Below are 14326 nucleotides of genomic sequence, written 5' to 3'. Positions count from 1 at the left end.
CTTCCCTCAGTCTCTCCCAGTTATAGTTAGCATCTGTGTTGTTGTTGTTGTTGTTTTCATAAAAATACAGCTTTATGGGCTTAAGGCATGGCTCAAGTGGCAAATGTAAGTGGCAAATTGAATTCAATTACCAGTACCACCAAAACAACAATAATATAGCTTTTAAGTGTAACATGTTATAAAATCCTGATGGTTAGGGGAAAATTCAGATTGTGAGACGACACCATACATGAAAGTCAAATCTGGTGCTGGGAATATGGCCTAGTGGTAAAGGGCTGGTCTCGTATACATGAAGCTCTGGGTTCGATTCCTCAGCACCACATATATTGAAAAAGCTGGAAGTGGCGCTGTGGCTCAAGTGGCAGAGTGCTAGCCTTGAGCAAAAGAAGCTTGAGTTCAAGCTCCAGGACTGGCCAAAAAAAAAAAAAAAAAGAAGAAGAAGAAAAAGAAAAAGAAAGTCAAATCTTTCAAGTGATATCTTTTGTAAGAGTAGAAGTCATTTAAATTGTGAGCCCTGTGCTTGATTCTGTTGTCCTAAGACTCATCTTGTGGGTTTTTTTGGGGGGGTGGGGGGGGGATGGGCAGAGTCCTAGACTAGGACTCGACTGCCTTCACTCATTGGCTAGTGCTCCACCAAGCCACACCTCCAATCTAGGATTTTTATTTTCAGTTTCACTGCCAAGAGCTAAGTCGCACGTTTTTGTCCAATTTAGATTTTTTTTTTTGCCAGTTCTGAGCCTTGAACTCAGGGCCTGAGCACTGTCTATGGCTTCTTTTTTTTTTTTTTTTTTTTTTTTTTTTTGCTCAAGGCTAGCACTCTACCACTTGAGCCACAGTGCCACTTCTGGCCTTTTCTATTTATGTGGTGTTGAGGAATCAAACCCAGGGCTTCATGTATACGAGGCAAGCACTCTACCACTATGCCATATTCCCAGCCCAGTTTAGAAATTTTTCTCTCAGCTATTCAAGAAGCTGAAATAGGAAGATTGCTTATACCCAAAAGTTCAAGGCCAAAATAGTGAGACCCTAGGCCAAACACACCTAAGTATATAACCTAATAAGTTTCCCATGGGAGAAACTCAATACTGTTGCAGTCTACTACCATGTAGTCATTAATAAAATATTTCTGAAGGTTTATTCCATGTGTCTCTTCTTTAAAGAGGGATGGTACCTTTATAGTCTCTGAGAATATATGATGGTATTAATAATATGCAATTGAATCCCCATAGAAACATCTGAAACTGAAATCACAACCACAGAAATAATTAAGAGGCGGGATGTCGGTCCTTATGGCATTCGTTCTGAATACTGTATCAGGAAAATCATTTGCCCCATTGGAGTCCCAGAAGCACCAAAAGGTAAAGAATGGTAACATTTTTGTTCTCTTGTTACCCATACACATGAAAATTTTTGAAAAATATTTTTTCAGTATGAACTAAGTATCAAAAAAATTTTAACTGAATTTAAGTAATAAAGATAGCAAGATTCTGTTAGCCACATATTAGTGCCTGTAGTTACTATGTAACCTCCTGTAATGAAGATATAGGCAGTGATTGGACCATAGTCCCTAGCCCCAGGAAAACAGCCACTACTCTTGCTGGTTTGTTGTAATCATGGCATTTTGTGCAGAGCCTGACTTATGAAAATGGTTTGTGGACTAAAGGGTTAAAGCTACTGCAAAGGACTTCAGTGGTCAGAATAAAAATACTATATGAAACACAAAGAATTATTCAGGCTGGGTGTGGTGGCATACACTTACAATCCCAGCTACTTGGGAGACTGAGGCTCTGTGAGAGCCTGCATCCTCTGTGAGAGGAGCATGCATCTGTGTTGGGGTCTTAGTCACATGGGGGGAAAGGGGCTTAAATAGACTGACAGGCAGGGGGAACAGGTCACGTGAGCCACTAGTCCGCATCCCATGAGCCTTGGCCAGACAGCTTGCTTTTTTTTTTCCCCCTGGCAAATAAGGTTTGATTGAAGCATAATTATTCTTACTCAGGTATGCATTTTCTTTCTGTTATGATACAAAGGGAAGAGTCAAGTAGTTGGAACAGAGACCAGCTGGCCCGCACAGTCTGACCATACCATTTGGCTCTTTAAGGAGAGAATGTTTGCTGAGTTTGGCAGCACATTCTTACAGTCTATGACATTCACTCTGGAAGCTAAGGGAGAAGGATCATTAATTCAGCACCAACCTAGGCTGCACACAGATAGTTTGTGTCAAAAATGACATAAAGAAGAAAAAGTTTGGCAATTATTCTTGTTTGTTTGTTTGTTTTTCCTTTAATATATAGAAGACTCCAGGAGTACTCTAATTCTTTTGGAGGTCAGGAGTGTCAGTCATGGGGCTTGATCTCAGAACCTGAGAGCTCTTTCACCCAAGGCTAGTACTCTGTCACGTTGAGCCACATCACCGCTTCCAGTTTTCTGGTGGATAATTGGAGATAAGAGTCTCACAGTTTTCTGTCCAGGCTGGCTTCAAACTGCAATGTTCAGATATCAGACTCTTGAGTAGCTAGGATTACAGATGTGAGCCACCAGTGCTTGGCAGTAAGCTCATTAAAAAAACAGACAAAAAAAACAGTTTTGTAGTGGGTCCTGGTGGCTGATACCTGTAGTCCTAACTACTCAGGAGGCTGAGATCTGAGGGTCAAGGTTCAAAGCCAGCCTGGTCAGGAAAGTGTGTGAGACTCTTATCTCCCATTAACCACCAGAAAACCAGAAATGGTGCTGTGGCTCAAATGGTAGAGTGCTAGTCTTGAGCTGAAGAACTCAGGGAGAGTGCCCAGGCCTAGATTTCAAGCCCCATGACCAAATCCCCCACCCCACCCCCAAAAAGCTGGGTCATTTAAAATACTCAGCTTTCTTCTTCTTCTTCTTTTTTTTTTTTTTTGCCAGTCCAGGGGCTTAGACTCAAGGCCTGAGCACTGTTCCTGGCTTCTTTTTGTTCAAGGCTAGCACTCTGCCACTTGAGCCAAAGCACCACTTCTGGCCGTTTTCTGTTTATATGGTGCTGGGGAATTCAACTCAGGGCTTCATGTATACAAGGCAAGCACTCTTGCCACTAGGCCATATTCCCAGCCCCTACTCTGCTTTCTTTTCCAAAGAAACACCTACACCTCAGAGGAAAGGCCTTAGATCAAGTGCACTGCGGCCAAAGAGACCAGAAACGCCTAAGCAAACTGGCCCTGTTATTATTGAAACCTGGGTTGCAGAGGAAGAATTAGAACTCTGGGAAATCAGAGCCTTTGCTGAGAGGTAAGGAAATCCTTAATATCTGATCACAAATTCTATCATTTAAGAGTTATCAGGCTATTGTTCATTATATAATTTATATATAGTATATATCTGTGTATAGATATGTCTGTATCTATAGCATATATATGTATAGCTATATAAATCATAGTTAATTTTACTGCACTGTTTGATTGTAAGAGCTAGCTTTCTTTAGTTCATTAAGGTTCTATTTTTTATGTTAGCCATTTGTTAGTCTCTATTTATTTTCAAAAAGTTTATTTTTTAAATCGAAATAGTGGCCCAATGTCTGATAGGGTAGTTTCTGATAAGTTGCTCTTTTTTTTCTTTTTTTTTCTTGCAGAGTGGAGAAAGAAAAGGCCCAAGCTGTTGAGCAACAGGCTAAGGTTAGTGACTAAAAGTGGGGGGTGAGTGCAAGGCCCAAAGGGAGGCTCTCCTAAGACAGCAGTGACCATCTACCCAACAAGGAGTCCTGCCTGGCAACAGTTTATACCGCCCACAAGCGCAGTAATGGTATACATGTGGGATATTTCAAATGTACCTTAGTTTACTACTTGAACCCAGCTTTGGGGTGCAGGAGGCTATAATACACATAATGGAGGACAAGGCAAAGTTCTATTGTTCATTATCTTTCAATTCCAGAAATGAGAATTCAAGAAATAAATTATCCTGAAAAATGCCAATCTGGAAAGTCTCTGTAATCTATGCACAAGTAAATTTACATAACAGCTGTATTCTAATTGTAATTGCTGATGCTAAAGAGCCAGGGATTGTTCAGTGGTGAACTGTATATGTGCTTGGATACTTGAGGCACAAAGAGAACATGCTTGTTTCTCTCAGGGGACATGAGCTTTTACCCAAGTAGAATTTTCAAACTTTGGGGACACAGATAAAATAGAATATAGGGTTTTTTTGTTTTGTTTTGTTTTTTTGTTTTTTTGCCAGTCCTGGGGACTTGAACTCAGGACCTGAGCACTGTCCCTGGCTTCTTTTTGCTCAAGGCTAGCACTCTGCCACTTAAGCCACAACGCCACCTCTGGCCTTTTCCATATATGTGGTGCTGAGGAATCAAACCCAGGGCTTCATGTATCCAAGGCAAGCACTCTTGCCACTAGGCCATATTCCCATCCTAGAGTATGTTTTTTGTTGTTATTATTGTTGTTGTTAGTGTGTTATATCAGTAGTGGGGCTTGAACTCTGGGCCTAGGCACTGTCCTTTAGTTTTTTGGTTCAAGACTAGAAGTCTACCACTTGAGCCATACCTCTAGTTCTGGCTTGTTTTTTTGTTTTTGTTTTTTTGCCAGTCCTAGGGCTTGAACTCAAGGCCTAAGCTCTGTCCCTGAGCTCTTTTGTTCAAGACTCTACCACTTTGAGCCATGGTTCCACTACTGGTTTTTGGGGTAAGAGAGTCTCATGGACATTCCTGCCCAAGCTGGCTTTGAAAAGTGATCCTCAGGTCTCAGCTTCCTGAGTAGATAGGGTTACAGGTGTTAACCACCAGCACCTGGTTTGCTTCTGGCTTTTTGATGGTTGATTAGAGATAAGAGTTTCTTCCTGAATAATGAGGATTATAGACTTGAGCCACTGGTATCTGGTCTTGTCTTTTTTTTTTTTTTTAAATTTTTGTTTGAGGCAGGAAAGGTCTCACTTTGTAGCCCAGGCTGACCTTAAACTAAAGGCCATCCTTTCTCTACCTCTTGAGTGTTGGGATTATAGATGTATAGTATCATAACTGGCTTAGCCCTTGGTTCGTTGTGTTTTTGTGGTAGTACTGGGGTTTTTGTTTTTGTAGTACTATGGATTGCTTCATGATTGCTAGGCAGACACTCTACCACTTGAGACAGCTCCTTTTTTGTGTGATGGTTATTTTTGAGAGAAGGCCTCACTTTTATGCCCATGCCTAGACTGTGCTTTTCCTATTTGTGGTTCCTGTGTTGCTAGATGACTGGTAGTTTCCACCACATCACACGCATCCCTTGGATAAGATGGAGCCTTACCAGCCTATTTTTCCCTTTGGTACCTCAAGCTGCAATCTCCCTAGCATTTACCCCACAAGTAGCTAGGATTACAGGCTTGAACTGCTGTGTTCCTTGCAGATGTTATAACAGCATTCTCTGTACAATAGCCTGAAGCATGTTTTATAAAAATGTTTCAACAAAATACTGTTAAAGCCAGGTGCTAGTTGCTCATGCCTATAATCCTAGCTACTTAGGAAGCTGAAATCTGAGGATCATGGTGTGAAGCCACCAAAGTTCATGAGGCTTGGCCTCAATAAGCAACTCAAGAAAAGAAAGAAAGAAAGACAATCTAGAAATGGAGCATTGGCTCAAGTGGTAGAATGCTAGCCGTAAGTAAAAAAAAAATAAGCTCAGGGATAGCACTCGGTCCCTGAGTTCAAGCCCTGGAACCAGCACAACAAACAAAAAACCCTATTAGAACTCTATAGAGAAGTGGTTTCATAACTTTCTGTTTGTTTGACTTTAAGTTTGCCAAACTGAATAGGGAGTACATTTTGGCATGCTGTTTCTGATTGGATTAATTATTACAATGAAACAGAAACCTATTATTTGTTCTTGGCTCACCCCCTAAGCAGCAAGGTATTCTCTCTCTCTCTCTCTCTCTCTTTTTTTTTTTGGCTTGTTTGTTTTTTTGCCAGGCCTGGGGCTTGGACTCAGGGCCTGAGCACTATCCCTGGCTTCATTTGCTCAAGACTAGCACTCTAGCACTTGAGCCACAGCACCACTTCTGTATATGTGGTGCTGAGGAATCGAACCCAGGGCTTCATGTATGCGAGGCAAGTACTCTACCACTAGGCCATATTCCCAGCCTAAGGTATTCTCTCTTTTCAGTAAATTATCCATGTCTTTTTTTCATTCTGCAAGCTTGGATATTTGTACAGGTCACAAAATTTGGATCATCTTCATGTTTTGGGCAATGATAATAAAATATATGTGATATAGATGCCTGTAAATATTGCCTTCATCAAGAATTTAAATTATAGGTTAAATGTAGTTAGGCATATACATTAAAAGTTTAATAGCTAGATGGTGGTGGCTCATGTCTATAATCTAGCTAGTCAGGCTGAAATAAAAGGATAGCGGTTTGAAGCTAACCTGAGCGGGCAAGTCTGTGAAACTCTTATCTCTACTAACACTATACCCTTCCCCCCACTAACAAAAAAAAGGGGGGGGGGGGCAGAAGTAGTGCTGTGGCTCAAATGGTAGAGCCTTAGCCTTGAAGAAAAAGAAGCTCAGACATGGCACCCAGGCCCTGAGTTCAAGTCCCAAGGCTGGCAACCAAAAAGTGAAATAAAATTTCATAAATTTTCTTGGGGAGAACAAAATCATGGCTGGATTTCTTGCAAAACAATATTGTTTTCATGTGGAACTACACGGATTCATGTTTTCTCTTACTGACTTTTGTAGAAACGCCTGGAGCAACAGAAGCCTACAGTCATCGCTGCTTCTACTACATCCCCACCAAACAGTACAACCAGCACCATCTCTCCAGCCCAGAAAGTTATGGTGGCCCCCATTAGTGGCTCAGTTACCCCTGGGACAAAGATGGTACTAACTACCAAAGTGGGCTCTCCAGCGACAGTCACATTCCAGCAAAACAAGAACTTCCACCAGACCTTTGCTACCTGGGTTAAACAAGGCCAGTCAAATTCAGGTACAGAGCCGTGCTGATGTCACACATTGTTTGCCTCCAGGACAAGGCACTTTTGATCCTTCCCCTACTGAAATGAAACCTATCTTTAGAAAGTTGTTTTTCTTCTGCAGCTGATAGAGCAAACAAAACTGTAACCATTGGTTTATTTCCAGATAATATTCATTATATGACATTAGCAAAGCTTTCCTACATTATTTTTCAACATCTACATAATTCACTGTGAGTGGAAAGGAATGTGATACAGGATGAGCCACATTTCATGCATTGGTGCCCTTCCTAGAAGTCACTACATTGCTGGTTATTTTAAATCTAAAGCTTATTAAATGTCTTATACCCCATTAGCCACCAGCACAGCTGCCACATCTGCTACCACCATTGCCAGCACAGGTCAGACGTTCCAAATTACAGGCAATCCAGTCACTATGGCAGGAAAAGTAATTACCAAACTGCCACTTCCTGCAAACAGCAAGATTGTCGCTGTAAATGTGCCAGCCACACAAGGAGGTAAGGGAGATGCAAAGAGTTTTAATTCACATTTACCAGATCATACTGTTGCCATTATTCCATTTCCTTTTCACTGGTTTCAGTCCTCAGATCTCACATTCTGTGTGGCCCACTATGCTACCCTTCCACACATAGTTTCTCCTAGAAACCAAGCAGCACTGATGCTTTTCCTTAAAGAGATAGTAGTTAATGACCTCTTTGTCTTTTTTTTAAGGTGTTGTCCAAGTGCAGCAGAAAGTCCTGGGTATCATTCCATCGAGTACAGGCACAAGTCAGCAGACCTTTACTTCATTCCAGCCAAGGACAGCAACTGTCACGATTAGGCCTAATACCTCAGGCTCAGGAGGAACCACCAGCCCCTCACAAGTAAGAGTTATGTTTTGTTATGGAGTGGTATACACATCAGGAAGATGAAGATCTTAGAATGACCTTGTCTAAGAATCAATCTGGCTAATTTATTTATTTGTTTGTTTGTTGTTGTTGATGACTGTCCTGTGGCTTGAACTCAGGGGCCTAGGTGATATCTCTAAGCTTTTGTGCTCCACCACTTGAGCCACAGCTCCACTTTGGGCCTTTTGGTGATTAGCGAGATAAGAGTAATGGCATTTGCTGCTTTGGCTCAGATCTCAGCCTCCTGAATAGCTAGGATTGTAGACATGAGCCATCAGCACCCAGCTCTGTTTTTCTTAATTTTTGATAAAGTGCTAATTTAGGGGGGAAAAATTCCTCCCTCTCTTCCTTTCTTCCTTCCTTTGTGCATGCATGGACACACCTGCCAGTCCTGAGGCTTGAAGTCAGAGCCTAGGTGTTATCCCTGAGCTTTTTGCTCATGGCTAGCCTTCTATCCGTTGAGCACAGCTCCACTTCTGGCTTTTTGCTGATAAGTGTTGAACATAAGAGTTTAACAGACTTTTCTACCCAGGCTGGCTTTGAACTGCACTCCACAGATCTCAGCCTCCTGAGTAGCCAGGATTAGCATGAGTTATCAGCTCCTGGCTTAATTTATTTTTGTGATAAAGTTGATACATGAAGTATTAATTTTTTAACATTTAAGCACATTACTGTAGTTTAGAAATAATTTCTGGAAAGGAAACTTTATGTAAAATCCATGAATAGCACTGGTCCACCGAAGGAAATATTATACCACCTAGTTAAGAAGTAGCATGAGGCTGGGGATGTTGTTTGATGGTAGAGTGCTCAACTAACATGCATGAAGCCCTGGGTTCAATTCCTTAGTACCACAGAAAAGACCAGACATTGCACTGTGACTCAAGTGGTAGAGTGCCAGCCTTGAAATGAACAGTGCCCAGGTCCTAAGTTCAAGCCTAAGGACTGGCAAGGGGGAAAAAATGAAGTAGCATGAAAAATACCACCTCTACCAGCTGATATAGAAGATTCATATATGTGGTGTTGAGGAATCGAACCCAGGGCTTCATGTATGCGAGGCGAACACTTTACCACTAGGCCATATTCCCAGCCCTGTGGATTTTCTTTATTACATGAAGTAGGTTACAAGAATGGGTTGGAGGGGCTGGGGATATGGCCTAGTGGCAAGAATGCTTGCCTCGTATACATGAAGCCCTGGGTTTGATTCCCCAGCACCACGTATATAGAAAACGGCCAGAAGTGGCGCTGTGGCTCAAGTGTCAGAGTACTAACCTTGAGCACAAAGAAGCCAGGGACAGTGCTCAAGCCCTGAGTTCAAGCCCCACGGCTGGCAAAAAAAAAAAAAGAAGAAGAAGAACGGGTTGGATCATAAGTAAATAGGCATAAACGGAACCTTGCCTGGGACAGCCTCTTTAAGTCTGTAGGCTCTTTTTAGTATACATGGCAAGAATACCTAGTGTGTAATGAGGTCATTTAAATGCAATTTTATCTTCTCAAAAATCTCATCTTTATCCCAGTGCTTACTATAATTTAAAATGTATTATCCAAGAGCCTCTGTCATTTTTGTAGACATTTTTTGTCAATATAGAATATTAAGAGATGTCATTCGAAGTCTGTCATGCTTTAGTATTTTAATATATTGTTCTTTGTGTCATGTATAGGTAATCACGGGGCCTCAGATCCGACCTGGTATGACTGTGATTAGAACACCACTCCAACAGTCGACACTTGGAAAGGCAATTATTCGAACACCAGTGATGGTCCAGCCAGGTATTCATCCATCCATTATTATCATCTGTATCTAAACATCTGCTCCAGGAAATCAGTCATAGGTTTTTGGGGTTTTTTTTTTGTTTGTTTGTTTTTGCCAGACCTAGGGCTTGAGCTCAGGGCCTGGGCACTGTCCCTGGGCTGCTTTTGCTCAAGGCTAGCACTCTACTACTTGAGCCACAGTGCCACTTCCAGGTTTTTCTGTGTATGTGTTACTGAAGAATTGAACCCAGGGCTTCATTCATGCTAGGCAAGCACTCTACCACTAAGGTACATTCCCAGCCCTCAGTGATAGTTTGTATTTGGCAATATTCATGTTAGAAAATACTAATTTAAACTTGTATTTAAAAGCATACCAGGGCTGTGATGTAGCTTAGTGGCAAAGTGCTTGCCTAGCAAGTGCAATGTCCTGAATTCAATCTCCAGTACCAAAAAAGAAAAAGACAAAAAAAAAAAAAAAAAAAAGCAACCTTGTTGGCCTTGAGCAAAAAGAAGCCAGGGACAGTGCTCAGGCTCTAAGTTCAAGCCCCAGGACTGGCAAAAATAAATAAATAACATAAAAGCTTACCAAATTTCTAATCCATTGTTTTATGCACCCATAGATATTATTCATTCTTACCCTTGCCAAGATAAAAAATAGGTTAGGTATACTTAGAAAATCATAAAGCCGGGGGCTGGGGATATGGCCTAGTGGCGAGAGAGCTTGCCTCGTATACATGAGGCCCTGGGTTCGATTCCCCAGCACCACATATACAGAAAACGGCCAGAAGTGGCGCTGTGGCTCAAGTGGCAGAGTGCTAGCCTTGAGCAAAAAGAAGCCAGGGACAGCGCTCAGGCCATGAGTCCAAGGCCCAGGACTGGCAAAAAAAAAAAATCATAAAGCCTCTAATAAATGAAATACATAGATTCTAATCATAAAAATAACGAAAAGGAACAAAAAAAGTATGGTAAATTGTATAAAATCAAGGAATCAGCAAAGGAACATAGAACACAACACATAGCAAAATTACAAAAGTAATGCTAGACCTCCATTTACTATAATGAATGAGAATAGACTATTAAAAGTATTTAAAGTTAAAGACTGAGCTGGGCACTGGTGCTTATGCCTATAATCCTAGCTATCCAGGAGGCTGAGATCAGAGGATCTTGTGTCAAAGCCAGCCTGGGCAGAAAAGTCTATGAGACTCTTATCTCCAATAAACCACCAGAAATGGCGCTGTGGCTCAAGTGATAGAGTGCTAGTCTTGAGCTGAAGAGCTCAGGACAGTACCCAGGCCCAGAGTTCAAGCCCCATGACCAACCAAGAGAAAAAAAGAAATAAAAAAGAATGCATGCTGGATGTGGTAGTATATGCCTTTAATTTTGATTACTTGGAGGTGGAGTTCGGGAGGATGACAATTCAAGAACCGTGTTGGCAAAAAAGTTAATAAAACCCCTCCCAACAAGTAGGCTGGGCATGGTAGCTTATGCTGTCATCGTATCTATTCCAGAGACATAGGTAGGAAGATCACAATCCAAGATGCACCTAAGGCAAAATGCAAGGCCTTCCCTGAAAAATAACAGAAGCAAAGGAGGGCTTAAAGTAGAGTTCTAGCTTGCTTAGCAATACCAAAGCCCTAAGTTCAAATCCTAGTGTCACACACACACACACACACACACACACACACACACACACACACACACCATTTAAAGAAAGGCATACTTGATGTTCCAGTGACTCAAGCCTATAATCCTAACTACTTAGGAGGCTGAGATTTGAAAATTGAAGTTTGGAGCCAGCCTGGGCAGACAAATCTCTTATTTTCAGTTAATAGCAAAACACTGGAAGTAGAGTTAGCATTCAAGTGGTAGAACTTCAGCCATGAGTGAAAAAGACAAGAGCTTCAAGCTCTGAGTTGAAGTCTTGTACCATCACACAAAAAACAAGTATAGATGTATGTAAATATATTCATTTGCAGAAAGAGAAATGACAGGAAATAAATACAAAAACTTGAAAAATTTGGAATTATTCCTTAATTAGTAATGAATCAGTAAATATCAAATTACTAAAATACTAAATAATAACTTTGGCATTGGGGATGGGCAGGGACAGTTCACATGCCCTTCTAGTTTTCAAGAAAACTACCAAGGCATTTAAGCTAAGTCCACTTATTTTGGAGACTTAGTGTATACAATTCTGATCGCTTCCTCCTTGCAAGTGGCCCTGGATATTTGCAGTTCTAAGACTTTACAGTACAGTTATTTTTGAAACATTTAATTTTTTTAAGAAACCTTTGTGGTGGGGCTGGGGATATGGCCTAGTGGCAAGAGTGCTTGCCTCGTATACATGAGGCCCTGGGTTCAATTCCCCAGCACCACATATACAGAAAATGGCTAGAAGTGGTGCTGTGGCTCAAGTGGCAGAGTGTTAGCCTTGAGCAAAGAAGAAGCCAGGGACAGTGCTCAGGCCCTGAGTCCAAGCCCCAGGACTGGCCAAAAAAAAAAAAAAGAAAAGAAAAGAAACCTTTGTGGTGTGGTTCACACGTCCTTTGTCTCCCCTGTTGTCGCTTTGGGTTTATGGGGTATATGTTGTCGGTTCACTCTGCTCTGGGTGGCCGGAGCTGATTAGCGAGTGTCAGTTGGCTGAGCGTAGACCTGCTACCATTCAGGCAGCTCCTTTTGCTGTGGGCCTATGTTGGGGTACATGACTGAGTGTCTCTGAAAGTTGAAATGAATACATCGTGTGCAGTGTTATTTCAGCCCAGAATACTGCTGCAGGCAGGCATGCCATCCAGGTCCCTCTGCTGTTTGTGCAGGTGCTCCTCAGCAGGTTGTGACTCAGATCATCCGAGGGCAGCCGGTTTCCACTGCCATCTCTGCCCCGAGCACAACATCCTCGACTCCTGGGCAGAAAGGCTTAACTTCAGGAGCAGCCAGCACCGGTCTACAGTCTTCCGCGCCCCCGGCCCCCCGCCCTCAGCAAGGGCAGGTGAAGCTTACCATGGCTCAGCTGACTCAGTTAACGCAGGGCCACGTAAGTAATGTCACCTCCACTTGAGAAATGATCTTGTTGAGTCGCGCTGCACGTTTAAGGACATGTGTTTACTCTGATAAGTTTCCCAAGGTACTTATCTTAAGATAGGTGTGCTTCCTACGGTCAGACAAAAATACTTTGTTCAGGGAAGACAAAATCAATCCCAGCTGTGGAGACTCTTTAGCTGTGAGCCTGCGAGCATAGTAGACAGGTAGCCCTTCTAACTACCAAATTATTATTAGTTGGCCAGTTTCCACAGGAAAAAACAAAATTTGAGTACATTAAGTTGCTTCCTCACAAGACACAATATTGCTGTGTGGTCCAACCCCAGGACTGGTCAAAAAAACCAAAAACATACATTACAATTCTATTTGTATAAAATTTAAAAACAGGCAAAACTATGCCATATTGTGGAGAGGTAGAGATGCCTCTTTCTCATTGGAGAGGACAGCTCCCACAATATTGTAAATGGCGCTCACGTGCTGGAAGCCTCGATGGCCCTATGAAGGTAAAATCACTCGAAAGAGAAGGAGTGATGTGAAAGTACAAGGTGACCTTGCGTGCAAGTTCTTAACTACTGGCTAAGATAACCATAGGGGTAGTTTGGTGGGTGTTCATTTTAAGTGATACTTGGTATGTGTGTATCTTTGAATGTACATGAACTACACAGATTCTTGAAAAGCAAGACTGAATGTGCTATGAAGAAATCATGAGTATATGAAGCTCAGTACACAAACTTGAGATGTCAGGAATTTGGTGGTGGTTTTGGTTTGTTTTTGTTGTGCCAGGTTCTTACTATGTAGCCCAGGTTGGACTCATACCCTCCTTCCTCATCCCCCTGAGTGCCTGGACTGTCTGTGTGCACCATTATGCCCAGTTGTCCAGGCCTCCAGTTTTTGGTTTTGGTTTTTTTTTTTTTTTTTTTTTTTTTTTGGCCAGTCCTGGGCCTTGGACTCAGGGCCTGAGCACTGTCCCTGGCTTCTTCCCGCTCAAGGCTAGCACTCTGCCACTTGAGCCACAGCGCCACTTCTGGCCGTTTTCTGTATATGTGGTGCTGGGGAATCGAACCTAGGGCCTCGTGTATCCGAGGCAGGCACTCTTGCCACTAGGCTATATCCCCAGCCCTGGTTTTGGTTTTGGTTTTGGTTTTTCATTAAGCATTTGTGAATTGTTTTTACTTTGGCTTTCTAATTCTCTGCCCTACTCCTTGCAGTCAGACTTATTGGATTCCAAGGTCCTAGATAGTAAGTCAGTACATAGGGACTTTTGGGTTCCTAGTTCCTATTTGGAAAATACTTGGACCTTAAGTGGTCCTCCTGACTTGGTGCTTACATCCCGTGTCTAAAACTCTTTTAAGTGGTAGAGTGCTTTCCTAGCATGTGAGAAATTCATTACTTAGCACCAAAACAAAAATGAAAAATCTTTTCATACTTTATGTACAGACACACCCCCAGTATGCTTTTCACATAGTTAAAAAAACAAAACAACAACAAAACAGAAACCTTTAACTTGGGCAAGGGACTTGACTTGGGAATGAGTTTATAGTGATGTTTTCTCTGTTGCTCTCTAAGTCTTAAACCCATTGTGGTGAAAAATGAGAGACTATTGTGATAATGCTTTTTGAAAATCAAAAAATTCCTGTAACTAAGGAAGCTGGGATCTGAGGATTGTGATTTGAAGCCAGCTTGAGCAGGAAAGTCCACAGGATTCTTCGTTCCAGTTCAA

At 42.0% G+C, this 14326-nt stretch overlaps 1 protein-coding gene across 10 annotated transcripts in view; it reads left to right on the top strand.

The window, feature by feature from the left end:
• The window catches only part of Bptf (bromodomain PHD finger transcription factor), a 113206-nt gene that overhangs the window by 72787 nt on the left and 26093 nt on the right, over positions 1 to 14326 (top strand). For all 10 annotated transcript variants that reach the window (XM_048366981.1, XM_048366979.1, XM_048366977.1 and 7 more), the window contains 7 exons: positions 1230 to 1358; positions 3108 to 3258; positions 3599 to 3641; positions 6681 to 6927; positions 7646 to 7797; positions 9480 to 9588; positions 12384 to 12601. In XM_048366981.1, the coding sequence (XP_048222938.1) occupies positions 1230 to 1358; positions 3108 to 3258; positions 3599 to 3641; positions 6681 to 6927; positions 7646 to 7797; positions 9480 to 9588; positions 12384 to 12601 (1049 nt within the window). The remainder of the gene's footprint in view (positions 1 to 1229; positions 1359 to 3107; positions 3259 to 3598; positions 3642 to 6680; positions 6928 to 7645; positions 7798 to 9479; positions 9589 to 12383; positions 12602 to 14326) is intronic.

This window comes from Perognathus longimembris, chromosome 17 (genome assembly GCF_023159225.1).
Source record: "Perognathus longimembris pacificus isolate PPM17 chromosome 17, ASM2315922v1, whole genome shotgun sequence".
Lineage (NCBI taxonomy): Eukaryota > Metazoa > Chordata > Mammalia > Rodentia > Heteromyidae > Perognathus > Perognathus longimembris.
The sequence above is the reverse complement of the archived record's forward strand: the minus strand, read 5'-3'. Positions and strand labels throughout refer to the sequence as shown.